General features: G+C 46.6%; 2 protein-coding genes across 3 annotated transcripts in view; one reads left to right on the top strand and one right to left on the bottom strand.

Moving 5' to 3' along the window:
• LOC308161854 (filamin A-interacting protein 1-like) overlaps window positions 1–16,716 on the bottom strand; it is a gene marked incomplete at its 5' end in the record, with an annotated part of 30,998 nt that extends 14,282 nt beyond the window's left edge. Inside the window, 3 exons of the mRNA XM_080535931.1 lie at window positions 15,457–15,569; window positions 16,235–16,480; window positions 16,688–16,716. Of these exons, the coding sequence (XP_080392057.1) occupies window positions 15,457–15,569; window positions 16,235–16,480; window positions 16,688–16,716 (388 nt within the window). The remainder of the gene's footprint in view (window positions 1–15,456; window positions 15,570–16,234; window positions 16,481–16,687) is intronic.
• Window positions 1–22,929, top strand: part of cmss1 (cms1 ribosomal small subunit homolog) — a 46,642-nt gene that overhangs the window by 18,163 nt on the left and 5,550 nt on the right. The window contains exons 2-4 of one of the 2 annotated variants that reach the window (XM_080536130.1): window positions 20,943–21,091; window positions 21,297–21,356; window positions 21,474–21,606. In XM_080536130.1, coding sequence (XP_080392256.1) covers window positions 20,943–21,091; window positions 21,297–21,356; window positions 21,474–21,606 — 342 coding nt within the window. Of the gene's footprint in view, window positions 1–20,942; window positions 21,092–21,296; window positions 21,357–21,470; window positions 21,607–22,929 lie in introns of both variants that reach the window. The other variant, XM_080536129.1, reaches the window with a different exon arrangement.

Genomic DNA, 22,929 nt, shown 5'->3' with positions numbered 1-22,929 from the left:
CAAATTTAGCGGTTGAATGTGAGTTCTGATCTCATCCTAATCTCTCATCATCATTACTGTTTGAAAACACACACAGGTGCCTTCCCCCGACATTCCATTCACTCATTAAGATCTTAAGATTCATAATGAGCCGTGAAGGAAGGTCGACAGGGAATGTAAACCTTATACGATTGTGTGTGTGCACACAGCACACTGAAAGATATTTTTTTCACTCTTCCACAACCATGAGGGATGATTTTTTTTATGGTAGTAAGATGTCCCAAGACCAAAGTGGAAGAGAGGAAAGGTTTTCACACACACACACAAACACACACACAAATAAACACATAGCAGCTGGACATTGTTAATAACCCACTTTTCCAAAACCAAGCTGACACACCGGTGGCAAAAGCAAAAGTCCTTGCTTTTGCACTACAACTGTGTGTGTGTGTGTGCTGTGTGTGTGTGTGTGTTTTTTCTGGACACTTTTTATTTACTCTGGCTTTATTTCCCTAGGAGAGACTGGGACAAGTAGAGGGACAGGAGAGACAGGAACATGTGGAGAGACAGGGACATGTTGGGAGAGGGATGTGTAGAGAGAGAGGGACATGTAGAGAGATAGGAGAGAGAGGGACATGTAGAGAGACAGGGACATGTAGAGAGAGAGGGATGTGTAGAGAGACAGGGACATGTAGAGAGAGAGGGACATGTAGAGAGGGAGGAGAGACTGGGACATAGAGAGAGAGAGGGACATGTAGAGAGACAGGGACGTGTAGAGAGAGAGAGGAGAGACAGGGACAGAGAGAGAGAGAGGGACATGTAGAGAGAGAGGGACGTGTAAAGAGAGAGGGACGTGTAGAGAGACAGGGATGTGTAGAGAGAGAGGGACATGTAGAAAGAGAGGGACGTGTAGAGAGAGAGGGACGTGTAGAGAGAGGACTGCTCTGATCTGAGTTGTTGTCCTCTTTATATCAATCACTAAGACAGATGGGGCTGTCCGCCCCGGAGTACCCTCCCTGCTCCCTCGCTCCACTCGTTTACTAGGATGGAAGGAATGATAAAGGCATTAACAGGGGTTCGGGGGCCTGTTTTATGAGGTCCCATTCGACAGACGTCAGCCCCCTCGACACACAGGTCCACTCTCATGTCCAAGGCCTGGAGCAGAGACGCTGGCTGGGTGTCAACCGTCCACAGAGGCCCCCCTCTCCTCTCCATACATCCACACAGACATGGAGGTCCAGGTTAAGTGGTGTGTAGTGGATGACCAACTGGAATTTGCTGTCATCTGTTATGTTTTTTTTTGGGGGGGGGTTTCCTCTCATTGGGGCAGATGAAGGAAAGGGTGCAACTTGAAGAGAGGAAGGCACTTTAGACCCCCCGCCCCCCCTCCCCCCCAGTCTCCTCTTATATCTACCACAGGATAACAGTTGATTCATTTTGACTGAACTCAAACCGAACTCATACCTTGCTGTATACACTGAGGATACGTGATATGTTGGTGTTATTTTGGCCGGTCTTTGCTGACCTGAGTGTTGTTTCCCTCGGACTTGTTCATGCTTTGGCTTGTTCGCGTCTACACTCGTGCTGCTAGTGGTGCAAGGGTCTTACACCTGCGCACACACACACACACACACACACTAGGGCTGCACGATTAATCGATTTTAAATCGAAATCGCGATTTGAAATGATGCGATTAGCTAATCGCAAAGCCTGCGATTTGCCTGCGTTTTTTTTTTTTTTTTTTACCTTTATTTTACCAGGAAGTCACATTGAGATTAAAACCTCTTTTGGAAATTTGATCAGCACTCATAGAATGCCTCTTGTCCAATCAAATTACTTGGTCTCTTTATGACTTTGAACCCGGCGCTCTCAGAGCGAATTTACGAACGCAGGCATAGGTTGTGTCACGACAGTCAGTCCAATTATTATGAGACTTTGGGCTAACGTAACGGAGACAATTAGACACCACATGGCTTACTGGACGTATGATAAACGTTAGTATGTTATAATTGCGACAGGTAAGTGTACAATTTCACTATACTAACTGTACCAGCCAAGTGCATGTCGGTGCTGTTAGTCCAGCCTTAAACTTAGCTTAGCTAACTTGTAGTCTTCGAGACGGTAGCTTAGCTTAGCTACTCATGCTAACCCGGCGTTAAAGTACAGACACAGAGTTGACAGTCTCAGCAACCTGCGGGTTGGTGTTTGTATAGTATAGCAGGCTTATGGATACATGGAAGTTAACTGTTCTGTTGTCAAACATGAATGTGTCCTGTATGCATAACCTCATACCATTCGTTCATACCAGCCGGCTTTAAAGACGCAGAGGTTAGCCTAGCCTAGCCTTGGGCTGAAGTATGTCACAGATTCCTAAGTCAAGGTGACGTGTGTCTGTGCTCCATAGTCAGAGACCACCATTCTATCATTCATCAGTTCGACTGTTGACCGAGTCATCTAGATGTGGTCCTTTCAGTTATAGTCACAGTGTATCCCCAAATGATCATTTTAATAGCTGGATCATCTTAGAAAGTAGCCACCTGTCTAGATGAGATGAGGTTATCATATATACAATTCATATCTTTTAAGTTCTCATCCTTGCATTAGAATTAGAGCAGTTAATAGTTTGATGGTATCATGTGGTAATGCTCTCTGAAAATAGGTGATAGACAGATTCATCCAATCACCTGCCAAGTATTTTTTGAAAGTACCTGCCCTTTTCCAAACAGCTTCCAATTAAGCTTTCCTAGATGGTTGTGTGAAACAAACCACCTGAGTCAGGTTAGTAATGCTCCATCACATGTTTTAATCTGAAGCTTGATTTTAAAGCAACCCAACTTTAAAGCAACCCAATGTAAGTTTAGTTCTTTCACTCGTAGCTCGGGCTGTGGGGGTGCTAGAGGAGGGAGCCTCTAAGTCCCCTGAAGACGTACAAACAAACTGCACGTTGATACGACCTTCCTAGCCGGAGATATGGCCACACTTTACAAAAAGTCCCTTTTTTTTTTTTTTTTTTTTTTTGCTATTTAAAAAAATAATAATCGCAAATTAATCGCAATCGCGATATCTGTCCAAATAATCGCAATTCGATTTTTTCCCCAAATCGTGCAGCCCTAACACACACACACACACACACACACGCCCCTGGTAGACTGGCAGGTCCACATGCTGTTTGGCTCCTTAATGTGTGTTTGTGTTAAACATGGCGAGCTGCCTTCATCTGGCCAGTGTGTGTGGAAGTCCACCGCCTGCCCTGGGATTCTAAACCATTAACGCTTGGAAATAAAAACACGGCCCTCTCTCTCTCTCTCTCTCTCTCTCTGTCTCTCATCTTTCCTCTCATTTCTCTCCTCTCTCTACCTTCCTCTGAAATTAATCACATACGGTCAACCAAACACACACTATTTTCCTCCTGTGTAAAAAAAAAAAACACACACACACACTCACGTGCAAACACACGGTCAGAAGCCGTCGCGTAGCTAAATTAATTTGACCATGAGCTCACTTAACCTATGAATGCACACTTATTCATTGACATTCTCAACCCCCGCTATGTAACCAGTAATAAAGCATGGAGAGGTTTATGACCTGTGTATTAAACCATGAAACGGGGCATGTGCCTTATCCAGCCTGTCTCTACCTATCCACTCCCTGTATACACTTTATATCCACCTGTCATGGCAGTCTGGGCCCACCTGTGTCCTGGACTCCTCCATGGCTACTAGTGCCAGTGTGAAGTTGGCACCGGGCAGCCGTACTTAAATCTGACTGCTTTATGGAGGCTCTTATGTTGGCAGGGGCACAGCGGTTCATGGTCTGGTGTGTTGTAAAGGAGACATTACCAATTGAATTCCAACCGAGTGGCTGTAGAATTTAGGAGCAAAGTAAACGTTTGGAAGATGTGGCTTCGGAGGACAATAGTTCTCCAGGATAAAGATGAAAGAAGCAGTTCAGGTTCATGCTGCCGTGTTTAAGTTCCTTCATCTAGGCCAGAGTTCTTCATCTAGGCCAGGGTTCTTCATCTAGGCCAGGGTTCTTCATCTAGGCCAGGGGTCCTTCATCTAGGCCAGGGTCCCCATCTGATTTTTATTCAAAGTCAGAGGTCCGGAATGATTGGTGGTAACAAAATAACATTTTCAGCTCAAATTAACTGTACCGTATTTTCTGGACTATAAGTCACACTTTTTTTTCATAGTTTGGCTGGTCCTGCGACTTATAGTCAGGTGCGACTTATATATCAAAATATATATAATTTCATACTGACTGACATGAACCAAGGAGTAAACATTACCATCTACAGCCGCGAGAGGGCGCTCTGGGCCGCTCTGGGCTTGTGACAACTATATGCTGCTCCTGTACCACTGAAGAAATTAACTGAAACATTAACGGGAGCTTGGTGAATTTGCTTACTGGTAACTTGCTTGTTGGACTCGCTGGCTTGTTATGTTAATTTAGCCTATTCAGCCTCCCAGGTACAGTATGTTCTTTATGCTATTGTGTAGCTGAATAACTGTTAATGTGTTACATTAACATATCGGACACCTATTCAGCCTGTTGTTCTGTGTGCTATTGTGTAGTTGAATAACTTGCCTTTCCAGATTAAATGTCTGTTCTTGGTCTTGGATTTTGTGAAATAAATGTATAAATAACTTTTAGCGACTTATAGTCCAGTGCGACTTATATATGTTTTTTTCCTCTTCATGACGCATTTTTGGACTGATACTTAGCGACTTATAGTCCGGAAAAATGCAACACTACTTTTTCAAACAAGGCGCTGCCGGGATTTGAACCCCAATATCCGGTTTATCAAACCAACTCTCGGCAGCAACAACACTATCTCCAGCAGTTAATGTCGCTGTGACAACAATGTCAACGATAGGGAAATAAGCCACATTAAAAACACATTCATCTAGGGACAGGATCGCTGTGAGTGGTCTCCAGCTACACTGTACAGTTAGGTCCAGAAGTATTTGGACAGTGACACAATTTCCATAATTTTGGCTCTGTATGCCACCACAATGGATTTGAAATGAAACAATCGAGATGTAATTGAAGTGCAGACTTTCAGCTTTAATTCAAGAGGTTGAACAAACATATTGTATGAAACGTTTAAGAATTGCAACAATTTTTATACACAGTCCCCTATTTTCAGGAGCTCAAAAGTAATTGGACAAATGAACATAATCATAAATAAAATGTACATTTGTAATACTTTGTTGAGAATCCTTTGAAGGCAATGACTGCCTGAAGTCTGGAACACATGGCCGTCACCAAATGCTGGGTTTCCTCCTTTGTGATACTTTGCCAGGCCTTTACTGCAGCAGTCTTCAGTTGTTGTTTGTTCGTGGGTCTTTCTGCCTTTAGTTTTGTCTTCAGCAAGTGAAATGCATGCTTGATCGGGTTGAGATCAGGTGATTGACTCTGGCCATTGCAGAATAGTCCACTTCTTTGCCTTAAAAAACTCCTGGGTTGCTTACGCAGTATATTTTGGGTCATTGTCCATCTGTATTGTGAAGCACCATCCAATCAACTTTGCTGAATTTGTCTGAATCTGAGCAGACAGAATATCCCTAAACACTTCAGAATTCATCCGTCTGCTTCTGTCTTCTCTCCTCAATAAACACTAGTGACCCAGTGCCATTGGAAGCCATGCATGTCCATGTCATCACACTACCTCCACATTTTTTTTTACAGATGATGTGGTATGCATTGGGTCATGAGCCATTCCAAGCCTTCTCCATACTTTTTTTCTTCCCATCATTCTGATACAGGTTGATCTTAGTTTCATCTGTCCAAAGAATGCTGTTCCAGAACAGGGCTGGCTTTTTTAGAGGTTTTTTGGCTTTTCTATTCTTGAGGCTTATGAATGGCTTGCACCTTGTGGCGAACCCTCTGTATTTGTTTATGTGAAGTCTTCCCTTTATGGTACACTTGGATAATGATATGCCTACCCAGTGTTTCCTCACGGAATTTCCACATTAGTGGCAGAGTCCTTGCGCGCGCGATTTTTCCCGCGTGCGCGCGCATGAAACGCACACGCGCATTCAAAACAACGACGTAATTTCACCAAAAACTAGAGGGAGCGTGGCAAAAAAAAATAGCGGTTAAGCCATTAAAGCAGAGTGGCAATATACATGTGACTGACAGATACGCCCAAGTCAAGACACTGACACAGACACAGACACATATGGAAAAGCGCCAATACACACACAGTGAAAGATAATCAGCTCATCGAATATGAAGTACACAACAAGAGTACACACAGAACCAGGAACGCGCATACAGCACTGAACAACATCCGTAGAATATAAACTTGTGACTGACAGTCACATACATACACATCAACTCATCAATACGAAGTAGGCCTACATGAGAGCACAAAACCGGCTAACGTTACTGATTAACTGTTTATTGTAGTGCCGAGAGACGGGAGTCGTCTGCGGCGTATCAAATGACAAAGCTAAACATTTAATGTAGGATATGAACGATTGTCAACAACACACTCAAGCAGTAAATAGAACTGAATAAACAACTCGGATACCACCGTGCGGAACAATACTCCCAACCCTTAGTTCCGTGGGTGAATTATGTCAACCCACCACATTACACAACTAAAATCACAGTGTGACAGTCAGGTGGAGCATTCGGTAAACAGCTGAGTATCAGCTGAGTTAAAGAAAACCAACTCTTACCTGAATTTTAGCTGCATGTTTTTCCAGCATGTAATTCCGTTACATGCTGTAAAAAATCGACTCCCCTTCTTTTCCCCTGCCAATACTGTCGTTGCTAAAGTGACGGCACATAAGAATAGTTTTTTTACTTGCTAATGTCTGCTGATACACCACCACAGCTAGCCGATGCTGATGGCTCTCCTTCTGCCACCTGTTCTCCCGCTGTAGACAGAGTGAACCGTTTGAGGGATTGAGTGTGAAACTAAAAGACCGAGTGAATATTATTTAAACGAAAACATATCTACAAATATTATACTGAACTGTACAAAATCATTGTTGTGATTGGACGTTAGCGGTCCGCTGCAGCAAGACTGCGAGGCTGCTATCAGACGCGTGAGTGAGTTGATGTTTCTTTTCAAGGGACCGGCGGAGGAGAGGAATATCTTGAAATCCAAATTTCCCGCTAAACTCGGACCAATCAAGCGTGTGTTGGGGTGATAGTCTGCAACATTGTAACATTGTAACTTACTGCTCCCTAAATCGGAACGAAATGTAGGTCCTAAATCTAGCTTCAATCTGGGGTTTTTTTCATAATAAAGAAAAAGAAATCGTCGACTTAGTGGACTGAATCAATTAGTGGCGGAGAAAATTCATTCGTGGCAGCCCGCCACGAATCAATGCATATAGAGGAAACACTGCTACCTCCTGGAGACTGTTCTTCACTTGGCTGGATGTTGTGAAGAGGTTTTTCTTTACCATGTAAGGATCCTGTGATCATCCACCACTCTTGTCTTCCATGGACGTCCAGATGTTTTTGTGGTGCCGAGCTCACCAGTGCGTTCTTTTCCCCCCAGAATGTACCAAACAGTTAATTTGGCCACTACTAATGTTCATGCTATCTCTCTGATGGATGTTTTGTTCGTTTTTGCAGCGTAAGGATGGCCTGTTTCACTTGCATTGAGAGATCCGTTGACTGCATGTTGTGCGTATACAGCAACAGCTTCCAAATGCAAATGCCACACTTGGAATCAACTCAGACCTTTTACCTGCTTAATTGATAAAGAAATAATGAAGGAATAGCCCACACTGGCCCATGAAACAGCTTTTGAGTCAATTGTCCAATTACTTTTGGTCCCTTGCTAAAATAACAAAAGTTCTATCTGTGTCCAAATACTGTATATATGGACCTAACCGTATATTCAACGTCAGTAACAATTTTCTTTCTAAAATGTATTTCAAAATAGACAATGTTATACTTCGTAACGTATTGCATTCATAACACAAGGTATGGGCTGGGTCCGTATAGAGATGCCCTGATCTAGGCACTATTTCAGCTTTCTTGGGGTTTGCTGTGGAAGGGCTTGCGATTTGGGGGTTAAGATGGTGAGGCATTATGCTCCACAAGGGACACGGCCTCATCGGTAAGATGGCTAGTTTGGTTCCCTTTACTGAATGGAACAAAGCTGTCAGAGCGCCCCCCCCCTCCCCCTGCCATTTCTGTTAGTATGTGTCTCAGTTACCACCACCTCAGCAGGAGAGCCCTTCTCTTTACCTCTAGTCTCTCTCTCCCCTTTTCCCCTCTCACTTTCTCCCTCTCTCTTTCTCGGTTTTCTGCTTTTACGGAGCCTTGTAAACATGTCATACAGACCAGAGCTGTCATGCAGGAGTGCACCTGTTTGGAGCAGGCGCTGGAGAACACACGAGCCCAGGCTCCGGGCTCCAGGTTTAGGGTTTAGGATTTTACAATAAATACCTAAATCATATCCGCACAAAGTTACATCCGATGCCAAGAACACAACTTAATTAGGCTAGATGCTCTGCTGTGCTGATTGTAAAATCCTTAAAGGACCTAGAAGCATCTAGCCTCATTAAGATAACTTCTCGGCCTCAGATGTGATTATGAGTAGGTGTGGGTTTGGAGTTGAGTTTCATGCGTCAAACTGGGAAAGCTGGGATCAAAGCATGCTTAATGCTGTTTTACAAGCTGTGGACCACAGTCATCTCTGATGGCAAATAAAGCTAAGAAATTATCTTGCCCCGTATAAGGTCACATATACTTATACACTTATATTATCCCCAATAAGGTCACATCATGTTGGTATTCAGTAAAAGTGTTCATAGGCAGTGTGGGTTGGTGTGGTTTCTTACTCAGTTCCAGTGGAGTTTCAACTTGGCTCTCCCAAGAAAAAGTAGGGTTTCATGGAATTTTTTTGAGGGAAAGGGGGTAGTTGTCACGGATATGGTTTTGTATAAAGCCCCTCCAATCATGTGTAATACAGTTTTTCCAAATATTTAACCTGTGATTCCTGGCTTTTAACGGCACACCCCTGAGAACGTCTAAACATCCCCTTTTTCTTACCCTTTCCTCTTCCCTCAATCTTTTCAGATGTTTGTTTGAAGCCATTGGCAGAAACGTTAAATATTTGGATTCAGCTTCCTCCCCTCTCTCCCCTCATAGCCACTGATATGTGGAAGTGCCAGATACTAGAGGTCCAACCGACACAGTAGGTTAATGAAGACTAAGTCTAGGAAATTTCCGAACATCCGGCTCAAGATGTGATATGAACCCTCTCTCACCTTTTGAGGCTGTGTGAGTAGAGGTCGCAATTCATGGCAGTCCAGTACATTTGCTGCCATGGTGACCACAACCAGTCATCTTTTACAGCCTTCAGGGTTTTCTTTGTTCTGGTTTAGTACCGGTCTGATCTGATACGGTACGATTGACACAATGGTTTGAAGGCTAGACAACTCTGTTCTTTACAGCTCATGTGGAGTTTCTCTCTGTCTCTCTCTAGTCTTTATTTTTACTGCGTTCCACATGCTAGCCTCTGGCGTTTCTCACATGCATTACCACGCTCTCACACTAGTATCACTGATGCATATTAAAATCCTGTCTCTTTAATGTTCATTATTTATTAGTGTTATTTGGGCAAAACTGCCCTCTCAGTGGGTAATATATATTTTTATTATTGCTAATATTTTTGCGGTTATTTTCTTGGCTTGATGTGGTCGCTTGGCTTTCTCTTGTGTTTTTTAAATGTACACATACTCTTTCCAACTGTAGCCTACTACAAGGCCTAATCCTATACTATCAAACAATGTAACACGGAGTGCAGTGTGGAAAGCAAAGCACAGTCCAAGAGGTTGACGTGATGTAATGAAATGTGATTTACGTTTGCGTTTGCGCACGCGAGTGTGTGTGCGTGTGTGTGTGTGTGTGTGTGTGTGTGTGTGTGTGTGTGTGTGTCCGTCTGTCCATCTCTGTCCTCTTTTGGAAGTTTATCGTACCGGGCTGCCTTGACAGAAGGTCACTATCTGGATAAGGAAAGCATGTGAAATTCCTCTGCTGTCTGAGAATTGTGTGCTGTGCGCGCACACACACGTGTTTGCCCCCCCCATCCTCAGACATCAGGTCCTACATTCTTGTTGCGTTGCATCACAGTCCTGCAGGGGATGATTGATGGAGAGAGAAAGAGGAGAGAATGGAGTGATACAAACATCACACACATGGTACCTGCCAGGAGAACGAAAGGAAGCAGAGAAAAGTGACATGGAAGATTGACTGACCCAAACCTTTAGGCTACATGTGACCTTCCAATGGGGGGGGGGGGGGGAGGGAGGAAGAGGGTGAGAGAGAGACTTGTGTATCTCTTGTGAAACAGCCATACCCCCTCTGCTCCAGATAGACACTGACTGAGGTGCTGCCTTGGTGCTTGGACACAGATCCTCTAGCAGCACACAGGTCAAAGTTCAAGGCCCCACACTACTACAGTAATGCTTTCTGTAAACCCAGGGGGTTGTAATGACATGCCAATATACCCCCCCTACACACACACACACACACAGCCTTGATTGAGTGTGCAATGACACATCCATAGTTGCATAACACACACACACAGACTCTGCCATGCATACTGGGGGAGGAGGGAATGTTCTCGTCCCAGGATGTCCTCTGTCTTCACAGAGAGAACATTGGGTCAGGAACCGACCCTTGGCTCTCACAGACGTACTGGCTTTTCTCAGTGACGTCTGCTCCTGACCCAGACTCTATAATACTGAACGTGCTTCCACACCAATGGACCAATAGAATTGAGAGACACCTCTGACTGTTCTGCTTAGTTCCATGCATGTCTCACATCACACCGATTTGTGTATGCATGTATGTGTGTGTGTGTGTGTGTGTGTGTGTGTGTGTGTGTGTGTGTGTGTATGTGTGTGTATGTGTGTGTTGTGTGTCCCAAGAGTCCTTTATCCTCATTTATCCCTAACCCTTCACTTTATTCTCTGGTCATCATCTGAAAGGGGAGAGCTGGCTGGTCAGTCCAGTAGAGGGCAGTGTTGCGCTTTAGTACTGAAATGCTACCCCCTGCTGTTGAGATCACGTCATGTCACGTAAAAGCCCTGCTCAGCTCATCCTCAAACAAATCTTTCAATCTCTCAAATCTCCTTTCCACTCTTTCATTACCTCCTTTAAGTTCAAGATTGTGTCGATGAAGATGACTTTATTTAGTTTTTACCTTTTTACCAATTTTACATCACCTCATAACCCTCAAAGCTCCTCCTAGTGCCCGCCTCGTAACCAGCTCAGATCGTAAGACGACAGATGTCAGATCGGACGGATCGCTTTGAAAGCTGCAGCTTATTGGGCTAACCCGTGACCTCCACCCCTGAACCCAGAAATAATGCTGCTACTCAGGAAACTCTCCCCCGACACTGTGAATCAATCGGAAGAGCTTGTCCATTGACTCGGCCGTTATATTGCTCATTAACTTTGTGCTTGCCGGAGCCAAAATGCAGTATCGATTTAACAATAACACTCGCCGAATAGAGGCTTCAGGAAGAGGAAACGTCAGGCAGGCCTTCGTCCCAAGACGTCCTCCCGTACAGATGGCCACAACAACACAGCCGATTGATACATGACTTCGTCTGGTGATGAGGTATTGAATTTTCGGAAAACCACCTCAACATTGATGAAAAGGTATTGGCATAGTAGTATGTCAGGACAGAGGCAGGTCACCGCCATTCAGGTGACCACGGACCACCACATGTAGCTCGTGTCGGCATTGGCTTTGAGTGTGACCCTAGGGGGCGGGCTGGCGGAGGTTGAAATGGGAAGACAGGTTTATCGTAACGCATGTAAGGCACGGAGGATGGGAATCGCAACACGTGCTTCGATACCGTTCCTCATTCCGTTCCGTGCGTCGGGTCAAGACCACTGAACCCCACGTTGCTCCCAACGAGCGGGGCCGGCACCTTGCATGGTAGCTTGCCGCCGTCGGTGTGTGAATGTGTGTGTGAACAGGGTGAATGAGAGGCCCCAGTTGTAAAGAGCTTTGGAATAAGGCGCTATATAAGTGCAGTCTGTTTACAAATGAGCCTGTCCCCCCATGTCACCCTCCGCCAGCCTCCCCTTGGTGTGATCAGGTGAGGTGTGTGAAGGGGAGAAGCAGGGTTGGCTAATGGGCTGATGTTATCCTGCAGGCCTGAGTGGTATCTTTAATCACAGTAACACAGTAAGGTCAGCTAGTGATTAAGAGCTTTCCTCAGGGCACTTAAGGGCTATCTGCCCTCAGGGGATAATCTGGGGGTGAACCAGAAGGGGGGTGTGTGTGCGTGCGCGTGAGAGGGAAAGAGAGGGGCAGTTTGGGCTGCAATGTGGCTTTTGTTCAGTTTTAATTCAGTGAATCGAGCCCTTGATCTGTTGTATAGGCCTAGGGTGGGTGGGTGGGTAGGTTTGTGGCTGGGTGGGTGGGTGGGTGTGTCTGACAGCCCACTCTAACCCTCATCATAACCAGGGTCAGTCAGTGAGGTCATGGTGCCGGCCTGTCTGGAGCGGAATCAACCCTATCCTGGAATCAATCTATTGATTTCCATTAAAACCAGTCCCCTCCATTGCTCCTCCATTAAAACCAGTCCCCATCCATTGCTCTTAGTATCAGGCCACTCTAAAGCCATTCACCCTGATTGGTCTATTAATCCTGGACCAGAAGAAGCCCCTCCTGAACCGTCTGGGTGACCTGACCTAGAGGAAGACACTGGGGTCAGCACTCTGTGTTGTGTCTCATGAACTTGGTGTTTGCTCAGCTTGAGATAATGGAATTCTGCAAGGCTAGCTCTGTATTATATTGTATAACCCCCCCCCATGTGTCCCCCAATGTGTCACTCATGCCCATTTGCTTTTTCTCTCTCTCTCGCTCGCACACTCACATTCACTCACTCAGTTTCTCTCTCTCTCTCTCTCTCTCTCTCTCTCTCTCTCTCTCTCTCTCTCTCTCTCTCTCTCTCTCTCTCCGTCATTGGTGAGAAAATGTAGTCGTGGGTGAAAAATAGCCCCGTGTAACAAGTTTCATTCTTCAGGTTCAGATGTTCCATAGTGCTCGTGGGAGTGTTAAGTCACTCTGTGTCACATATGGGCCGTCCCAATAAGCACCATGCTTTCACACTCCGTAGAGGGATGGGAAGACTTCGGCCTATCACCTCCACTGAGATGTGGTTGAGACGCACCCCAGATGTTATGGTGGCTTTGATCCCAGAATAGCAGTGACTTTTGGAAGCGGCCTCTGGGTGATGCACGTCATTGGGGGTATTTTTACAGTTCATCAGTTCATATGTCACTCTGTGTAAATGAGGGATGAGCGTGTGTGTGTGTGTGTGTGTGTGTGTGTGTGTGTGTGTGTGTTTTACAACAGGGCGAAACCAGTATCCTGCTGGACTCAATAACCTCAGCCCTACTGACCACACACACACACATACACACACACATACACACACACAACACACACCATACACTGTAAACGCAAGCACACACTCAGGTAGCCCAAACCTCCTCACCCCCCTCATAATCCTAGAATCAGTCAAACTCTTGCTGAATCAGCCCAACACACACACACACACACACACACACACTGGGGTATACTCCAGCCCCCTTTGCTTGACAGGTTGTGAGGGTGGTCATTGCGGCCTTAAAGAGATTAAAGTTAGGGTTTAAACCCTCAGTCATCTGTCTAGTCCTCAACACCTACCTACTTACTTACGAGCCTATATGTGCTTGGCTCATCATTTTACCTCAGGCCTAGATGCGTAGGTGCGGACATGTTCTAAACCATTTAGGCACAGTCACTCAACACGGATGTTGTACGGACAATGATGTTCGATTATGTGAGCTTGTTGTCAGTCACATGCTCTTTCTCCCTCGAAGAACTTGAAGCAGAGGAAATGTGTGTTAGAGTAGCTCACAGACACTGTCAAGGCAGGTGCAAACTTGTCACCTTTCTGCTAAATTAGCCGTTTTTATCTCAAAATATGTCATCCATGTGAATTGTGTAGATCTACCCAAAAAATATTTTGGGTGGGGAGGGGGGAAGTCTCATCCAAGTCACATGATGCGCAAGCTAACTAATCTCCCTGTCTGCTAAACTCCGCTGCTGTTTAAATAACTTTTAGCTTCAGGGAGCTAGGTACAATTCCAGATAGCGTGGGGAACACAGTCACAGTAAACTGTTTTCGAAGTAATCCTGCAGGTGTTAAGGTCAGGGCTGCCGCTACTTACACATGCATCATTGTTAGACCACCGTTAGTGCTAGCTATATCTATTTAACACCATTAGTGCTAGCGCTATCCTCCCCTAAGGTTAGCCGCAAAAACAAAAAAAAGTGTCACCTTTTTGGGCCATCACCAGTTTGCACCCCTGTGTGTAAAGTTAGCTCGGGTGCGCCGGCATTAGCCTGGTCCCCCACAGCATGCAGCAGAGAAACACCAGAAGGAAGACTGAAATGCTGTGAATGCCGTCCGTGAATAACTGCGCATTATCAAGATCACTGTGCCGAGTCTGCCGACAGTAACTGCTACATCACAACAACACTCGAAGCACTATGAGTGGATGTTACCATAGTTGCCATAGTTGCCCTGGCAACTTTGACTGGACAGTGACACATTGGGAAAGTCTGGAAAAACCTCACGGTGACTTTTCAGAGTGATAGTCAAGTCAGGGAACAGGCAAACCTGAGATATCTCGACTCAGACCCAGCTAATGGAACACAGACAGCCTTACCTGAAGGACAGATGGACCTGGTGGTTCTGTTGCAGATTGTGGTATCGTCCTTTCTCTCCAGTGTCATCCAATAAGGCGCTCTCTACTGTCCCCCAGCCTTCTTTTTGCGTTCCTCTTCTTTCCTCTTCTGCGTTCCTTTCTTCTCCTCGGCGCCTGTTTTTTTCAGTTTTTTGGTCCCTTGGGTGTCCTTAGATCCCCTTAGAATGGGCCAGGTCCAGGTGAGAAAGAGGGGGAGGGATGTGTATCTGTATGAGAGAGATGGAGAGTAGGATTGGGTTTGGTCCTTACAGGAAGGGATGGAGATGGGGGGGGGGGGGTGGACAGTTGGAGAGAGAGAGAGAGAGAGGGGGAGCGGTTGCCCTGATGGATGACTGTAAAGAAGGATAGAGCAAGGGCGAGAGGGGGGATGAAGAGAAGAGTGAAGGATAAGGGGGTGTGGCCAGGGAGGGATGGAAAGGACTTGCCATGCAAAAAATCTGTCCAGCCCCCATGCTCAAACACACAAACACCCCCACCCCCATCCCCCCCAACATCCTACTCCCTGCCCTCACTTCACTGGACAGATGGTCCTGACTGAAGAGTGACAGAGAGGGAGAAAGAAGAGTGGGGATGAAGACACAGTAGGAGGGAGGGAGAGAGAGACAGACACAGAGACAGACACAGAGAAATATATAAAGAGACAGATGGTTAGGGGTGGACACTGGACAGACAGACAGACAGACAGAGGGATGGTGAAGGAGAACTGAGAGCCCACTTTACCCTCGCTGACCCGCACTGACACCCTGTCCCTGGTCAGAGGCGTGTCGAGCGCGGCCGTCACTGTGGTATATCGAGCCGCGCGTCCGGCCGAACACACGTCGTCATCAGCGATGCTAAACATTCACACAATGAACAAACCACCCTGAGAAGTCCCCTGGGAGCCTGTACTGTAAGCGTACCGCGGCTAAAAACACCACTGCCCACCCACCCGTGTGTGTTACGCTCCTCCAAAATACACCCCAATGGGTTACTCCAAATATACCCCGTCATTTAATGTCTTAATCCTCCAGTGTTTGTCAGCCGCGCTGGAAATACGACTGTCGTATTGTGTTACTTCCACAAGTATTTGTCCCGCTATTATTAATGTGTTGTAACACGGTTACTCTGCACAGGCACTGCTGGTCAGAGAGGTAGGCTGGGCCATGCCCTCTAGGGGAGTAATAATAAGAAGAAGAATAGATTTTTTATTTAAAAGCGCCTTTCTCAAACTCAAGGACACTGTACAGAAAACAAAGAGAAGCGGGATGATAAACCCCCCCCAAAAAAACACATGACAAACAAAAACAGAATAAAGATACAGAAGATAAAATCGTATTCAGAAAGAACGAAAGAAAGGTGGAAGAGCTCAGTCTGCTCTGGGGGAGGGTGGTCCTCAGGAGTAGGAGGGTGGTCCTCGGGAGTAGGAGGGTGGTCCTCAGGAGTAGGAGGGTGGTCCTCAGGAGTAGGAGGGTGGTCCTCAGGAGTAGGAGGGTGGTCCTCAGGAGTAGGAGGGTGTTACTCAGGAGTAGGAGGGTGGTCCTCAGGAGTAGGAGGGTGGTCCTCCGGAGTAGGAGGGTGGTCGTCAGGAGTAGGAGGGTGGTCCTCAGGAGTAGGAGGGTGGTCCTCAGGAGTAGGAGGGTGGTCCTCAGGAGTAGGAGGGTGGTCCTCAGGAGTAGGAGGGCGGTCCTCGGGAGTAGGAGGGTGGTCCTCGGGAGTAGGAGGGTGGTCCTCAGGAGTAGGAGGGTGGTACAGGGCCGGGCAGGACCTGTGTTTAGGTGGTGAGGTATAGAGGGATACGGAGTGAGGATCCAAATCACTTTGGCTACAAAGTCGCAAATTATCTCATTTTTATTTCTTTCTTTCTTTCTTTTTATGTTTAACTCATGACATGAATGTATAGTGGTGGATTGTGATTGTGATCTGAAGGTCATGAGTTCAAATCCCACCTGGGCCCTTGAATACAGGTACTTACCGGTAACCTAAGTTACTCCAGGGAGACATGTCTGTGTAGGGGCGGGTGGGTGTATATCGGTGGCGTTAACGAGGGTCACATGAAGAGAGGTCCATGTGGCGGGGCCTGTGTAAACTCCTCAGCCAATCGAACACCTCGGCTTGGGACGGACCTCGTATAGCTCAGCCGTGGCCACATGCCTCCCCCTAATAAGCCCCGGTCACATTCCGCCAGCAGAGAGGGCAGGAGCAGGGGGACAGGACCTGGGTGTAGGGGGACAGGACCTGGGTGTAGGGGGACAGGACCTGGGGGCAGGGGGACAGGACCTGGGGCCAGGGGGAGAGGACCTGGGGGCAGGGGGACAGGACCTGGGGGCAGGGGGACAGGACCTGGGTGTAGGGGGACAGGACCTGGGTGTAGGGGGACAGGACCTGGGTGTAGGGGGACAGGACCTGGGTGTAGGGGGACAGGACCTGGGTGTAGGGGGACAGGACCTGGGTGTAGGGGGACAGGACCTGGGGGCAGAGGCAGAGGGACAGGACCTGGTTGTAGGGGGACAGGACCTGGGGGCAGAGGCAGAGAGACAGGACCTGGGGGCAGAGAGACAGGACCTGGGTGTAGGGGGACAGGACCTGGGGGCAGAGACAGAGGGACAGGACCTGGTTGTAGGGGGACAGGACCTGGGGGCAGAGGCAGAGAGACAGGACCTGGGGGCAGAGAGACAGGACCTGGGGCCAGGGGGACAGGACCTGGGGGCAGAGACAGAGGGACAGGACCTGGGTGTAGGGGGACAGGACCTGGGTGTAGGGGGACAGGACCTGGGTGTAGGGGGACAGGACCTGGGTGTAGGGGGACAGGACCTGGGTGTAGGGGGACAGGACCTGGGGGCAGAGACAGAGGGACAGGACCTGGGTGTAGAGGGACAGGACCTGGGGCCAGGGGGACAGGACCTGGGGGCAGGGGGAGGGGGACAGGACCTGGAGGCAGAGGCAGAGGGACAGGACCTTGGGGCAGAGGCAGAGGGACAGGACCTGGGTGTAGGGGGACAGGACCTGGGGGCAGGGGGAGGGGGACAGGACCTGGAGGCAGAGGCAGAGGGACAGGACCTTGGGGCAGAGGCAGAGGGACAGGACCTGGGTGTAGGGGGACAGGACCTGGGGCCAGGGGGACAGGACCTGGGTGTAGGGGGACAGGACCTGGGGCCAGGGGGACAGGACCTGGGTGTAGGGGGACAGGACCTGGGGCCAGGGGGACAGGACCTGGGTGTAGGGGGACAGGACCTGGGGCCAGGGGGACAGGACCTGGGTGTAGAGGGACAGGACCTGGGGCCAGGGGGACAGGACCTGGGTGTAGAGGGACAGGACCTGGGGCCAGGGGGACAGGACCTGGGTGTAGAGGGACAGGACCTGGGTGTAGAGGGACAGGACCTGGGGGCCGGGGCAGGGGGAGGGGGACAGGACTGTGTAATGCCGTCTATGTGCCCCAGTGCAGGCTCAGTATTGGAAAGTGGTGGTATTTAGTCTTGTTTTAGCTCTACACTCCCCAACAGTTTGGATTTGAAATCAAACAATTACTGTGGGGTCCTAGTGTTTACTAGTTACTAGTGGATTACTAGTAGTGCTACTAGTACTACTAATACACTACTAGTACTATTAGTGGATTAGGATTACTAGTGGTCCCCTGTGGCTCAGTTGGTAGTGCATGGCGCTAACAACGCTTAGGTTGTGTGGTCGATTCCCACCTGGACCATATACACTTAGGCCCATATATATTTGGACACAGACAGAATTGATTAGTTATTTTAGCTGTTCACCAAAACATCTTCAAGTTACAGTTGTATAATGAATATGGGCTTAAAGTGCAGACTCTCAGCTTTAGGGTAAGGGTATTCACATCCAAATTGAAGGAAGGGTTTAGGAATTACAGCTCTTTAATATGTAGCTCTCTCTTTTTCAAGGGCCCAAAAGTAATTGGACATAATTGACTCAAAAGCTGTTTCATGGGCCAGTGTGGACTATTCCTTCATTATTTCTTTATCAAAGTAGGTAAAAGGTGTGAGTTGATTCCAAGTGTGGCATTTGCATCCTTCTGCTTGTTTAAGCTCTCACTGGCACAGCACCAGAATATTTGAAATACCTTTTGCTAGCATAATTATCAGCCCAATAGAGCTCTCAGGTCATCTGACGCAGGTTTTCTCTGTGTACCACATGGACAAAAGAAGAGATTTGGTGAGGCTGCATTCTCATTTTATGCACCTAAATTGTGGAATGCACTGCCAGTTTACATTAGGGATGCAACCTCAGCAAATATGTTCAAGTCAAGACTAAAAACCCATCTTTTTAATATTGCCTTTAAATGACAGAATAATTAAATTAAGATTATAAAAACCTATCCTTTTAATATTGCATTTAAATGACAACATAATTAAATTAAGATTATATAATGATTAAAGCACTTTGAGCTGCAACGTTTGCAGGAAAAGCGCTATACAAATTAAAATATTATTATTATTATTATTATTTGGAAGCTGTTGCTGTATACACACAACATGCAGTCAACGGAGCTCTCAATGCAAGTGAAACAGGCCATCCTGCAAAAACATCCATAAAATAAAAAGAGATAGCGGGTACATTAGGAGTGGCCAAATTAACAGAAAAAAAGTATGCCAAAGGCTTGGAATGGCTCATGATCCGACGCATACTATATCATGTGTAAAAAAATGGTGGAGGCAGGGTGATGGAATGAGCATGCTTGGCTTCCAATGGCACTGGGTCACTAGTGTTTATTGATGATGTGACAGAAGACAGAAGCAGACAGATACATTCTGAAGTGTTATGGGATATACTGTCTGCTCAGATTCAGACAAATTCAGCAAAGTTGATTGGATGGCGCTTCACAATACAGATGGACAATGACCCAAACAGTTTTTTAAGGGAATGAGGTGGAATGTTCTGCAATGGCCGAGTCAAATCACCTGATCTCAACCCGATCGAGCATGCATTTCACTTGCTGAAGACAAAACTAAAGGCAGAAAGACCCACCAACAAACAACAACTGAAGACAGCTGCAGTAAAGAGCTGGCAAAGCATCACAAAGGAGGAAACCCAGCATTTGGTGATGTCCATGTGTTCCAGACCTCAGGCAGTCAATGTCTGCAAAGGATTCTCGACAAAGTATTAAAAATGAACATTTTATTTATGATTATGTTAATTTATCCAATTACATCTGAGCTCCTGCAAATAGGGGACTGTGTATAAAAGTGGTTGCAATTCCTTTTTTTCTTATTTTTTCCTTTTTAGTTTCATACAATATCAACCCTTTGAATTAAGGCTGAAAGTCTGCACTTCAATTACATCTTGATTGTTTCATATTCATCTTTCAAATCCATTGTGGTGGCATACAGAGCCAAAATTATGGAAATTGTGTCACTGTCCAAATATTTACGGACCTAACTGTATACTGAAAAATGTATGCACTCACTGCAATGTAAGTCGCTTTGGATGAAAGCGTCAGCTAAATGGCATATATTATTAAATGGCATATTATGGGTCAAAGTCAAGGTTTCTCAGCTTCAATTCCCCAAAAATATTTCATATTGGTTTCCGAGGGCTCCATGGCTGTGGTCAGACAGTGGGCAGGGAGGGCATTGTTGGGAAATCCCCTGATATAGAGGTCAGCCTCCGCCGTTTGCCTGTTTTAAATTAAACCAGAAGGTATTTAAGAGCGGCCATTTTCCTTTCCCCTCCGTTCTCGTGGGACCTGACTGAGCAGGACGACACAGCAGGAGGCGAGGGGTGGATGGAAGGATGAAGGGGATCAGGGAGGTAAAGATAGACTGGCATTTAGTTTGGGGATATCTGTTACAACATAGGTATCCACGGTGATAATTAAAAGTTACCTACTAATAGTGCCTATATATGTCTGTCCTCCGTCCCATGCCGACAATGTGATGTGTGTTGATCCTGGTATTCATGCTGACTGCAGTATGCAGGGTCTGTTGCTAAGTCACCATGGTGAACGTGCCTGCTAAGGGCTGCATCTGTATTTACCCTCTGCTCTGGATAGAGTATTCTGGGATGTTCTAGAGTGTTCTGTAGGCCGTCTGTTCTGTATAGAGCTGGCTGACTCCTCGACGCCAAACCAAGGCGATTACTCATTGTATATAAACTTCTATGTTGCCTATGTCAGAATGATCCCCTCTTAGATACTCCCCTCCTCACAGATCTGGAAAGACCAAAGGTATAAATAGGTTTCCATCGCCCTGTTCTTCTTTAAGATGCATCTGAGGTAGAGGAGGGGGAGAAGAAGGAGGAGGAGAAGGAGGTGGAGAAACAGCCCACAGAAGCACGCGCACAGAAAACGGGGAAGAGGAAGATTGCTACGGAGAAGCCAGCCGAGGCCAAGAAGAAGAAGGAGAGCATCCAGGTATGATGTGCAGGGTCAGGGTTGTTGTTGTTGACGTCAATTCTGTTTCAATGAATTCAATTCAGGAGAGAAACTGATGCTACGATTCAAGAATTGAAAAGTGCTATCTATTTTCAATGAGTTTTTTCAAGGGCTACAGTGTGAGGTTTACCAGAATGTTTCTGGAAACGTCTCACGCGTCACTTGTGTGTGTTCCTTGTGTAAGTGGAGGATGACTGCGCTTGCAGAGGAGCCAGGCCAAGAAAAGGCCAAGAAAAGGAGAAAGGTAAGACCAATGGAAGGACGGGGGGGGGGGGTTATAGACACCACCTTGGAGCTGCAGTTGATAAGGAAACATTACGTTCATACCCTGGGAATTGCCTCTGTGTGAACTGTCCAGAAGAAGAAGACAATCACAGATGTTCTGGCCGCCTCTGAACCCAAGCCTGGCTGTCCAGCGGACCTGCAGAGCATGGTTCTGGACCACTTCTCAAAGAAGCGTTCGGTCATTGAGATGGAGGAGCTCAACCTGCCAGGTAGGTGACCACCGAGGCTTCACCTTTCAGCTCTTACATCTGACCTTTGACCCAGTGGTGTAGTCTACGTGATACGCAGGACTACGCTAGGGCTGCACGATTAATCGATTTTAAATCGAAATCGCGATTTGAAATGACGCGATTAGCTAATCGCAAAGCCTGCGATTTGCCTGCGATTTTTTTTTTTTTTTTTTTTTTGCCATTTAGCAGACGCTTTTTTAATCCAAAGCGATTTACAATTACGAATTACAGGGACATTCCCCCTGGAGTAACTGAGGGCTAAGTGCCTTACTCAAGGGCACACTAGTAGTGGTGTGGTTTCAGGCGGGATTTGAACTCACAACCTTCCGATCACAAGTCCAACTCACTATGTGTTTCTCAACCCTCTCCTCGGGGCGCCCCAGCCGCTCCACATATTTGATCTGTTCCACCACCAGCACACCTGATTCAACTAATCAAGTCCAAATCATAATTGCTTTGGACTTGATTAGTTGAATCAGGTGTGCTGGTGGTGGAACAGATCAAATATGTGGAGCGGCTGGGGCGCCCCGAGGAGAGGGTTGAGAAACACCACTATCCGTATGGGATACGTCATACAGCGCGTCGGATTCAACGTCAATGAACGTCAACGTCAATGAACGTCAAAAAAAAAGACACTTGTTGAGAGAAACAAAATGGTGTTGCTGTTTAAAAAAAACATAAATAAATATGTTGTCCCAATTCATATCTTTTAAGTTCTCATCCTTGCATTAGAATTAGAGCAGTTAATAGTTTGATGGTATCATGTGGTAATGCTCTCTGAAAATAGGTGATAGATAGATTCATCCAATCACCTGCCAAGTATTTTTTGAAAGTACCTGCCCTTTTCCAAACAGCTTCCAATTAAGCTTTCCTAGATGGTTGTGTGAAACAAACCACCTGAGTCAGGTTAGTAATGCACCATCACATGTTTTAATCTGAAGCTTGATTTTAAAGCAACCCAACTTTAAAGCAACCCAATGTAAGTTTAGTTATTTCACTCGTAGCTCGGGCTGTGGGGGTGCTAGAGGAGGGAGCCTCTAAGTCCCCTGAAGACGTACAAACAAACTGCACGTTGATACGACCTTCCTAGCCGGAGATATGGCCACACTTTACAAAAACTCCCCTTTTTTTTTTTTTTTTTTTTTTTGCTATTTAAAAAAAAAAAAACGCAAATTAATCGCAATCGCGATATCTGTCCAAATAATCGCAATTCGATTTTTTCCCCAAATCGTGCAGCCCTAGACTACGCCGTATACCCACTAGGAAAGGCCAAGGATTTCCGTATACCCACTTAAAAATGTG

This window comes from Nansenia antarctica, assembly GCF_963989245.1.
Source record: "Nansenia antarctica genome assembly, chromosome: 7".
Lineage (NCBI taxonomy): Eukaryota > Metazoa > Chordata > Actinopteri > Argentiniformes > Microstomatidae > Nansenia > Nansenia antarctica.
Note: the sequence above shows the minus strand (reverse complement) of the source record. Positions and strands in the feature narration are given on the sequence as shown.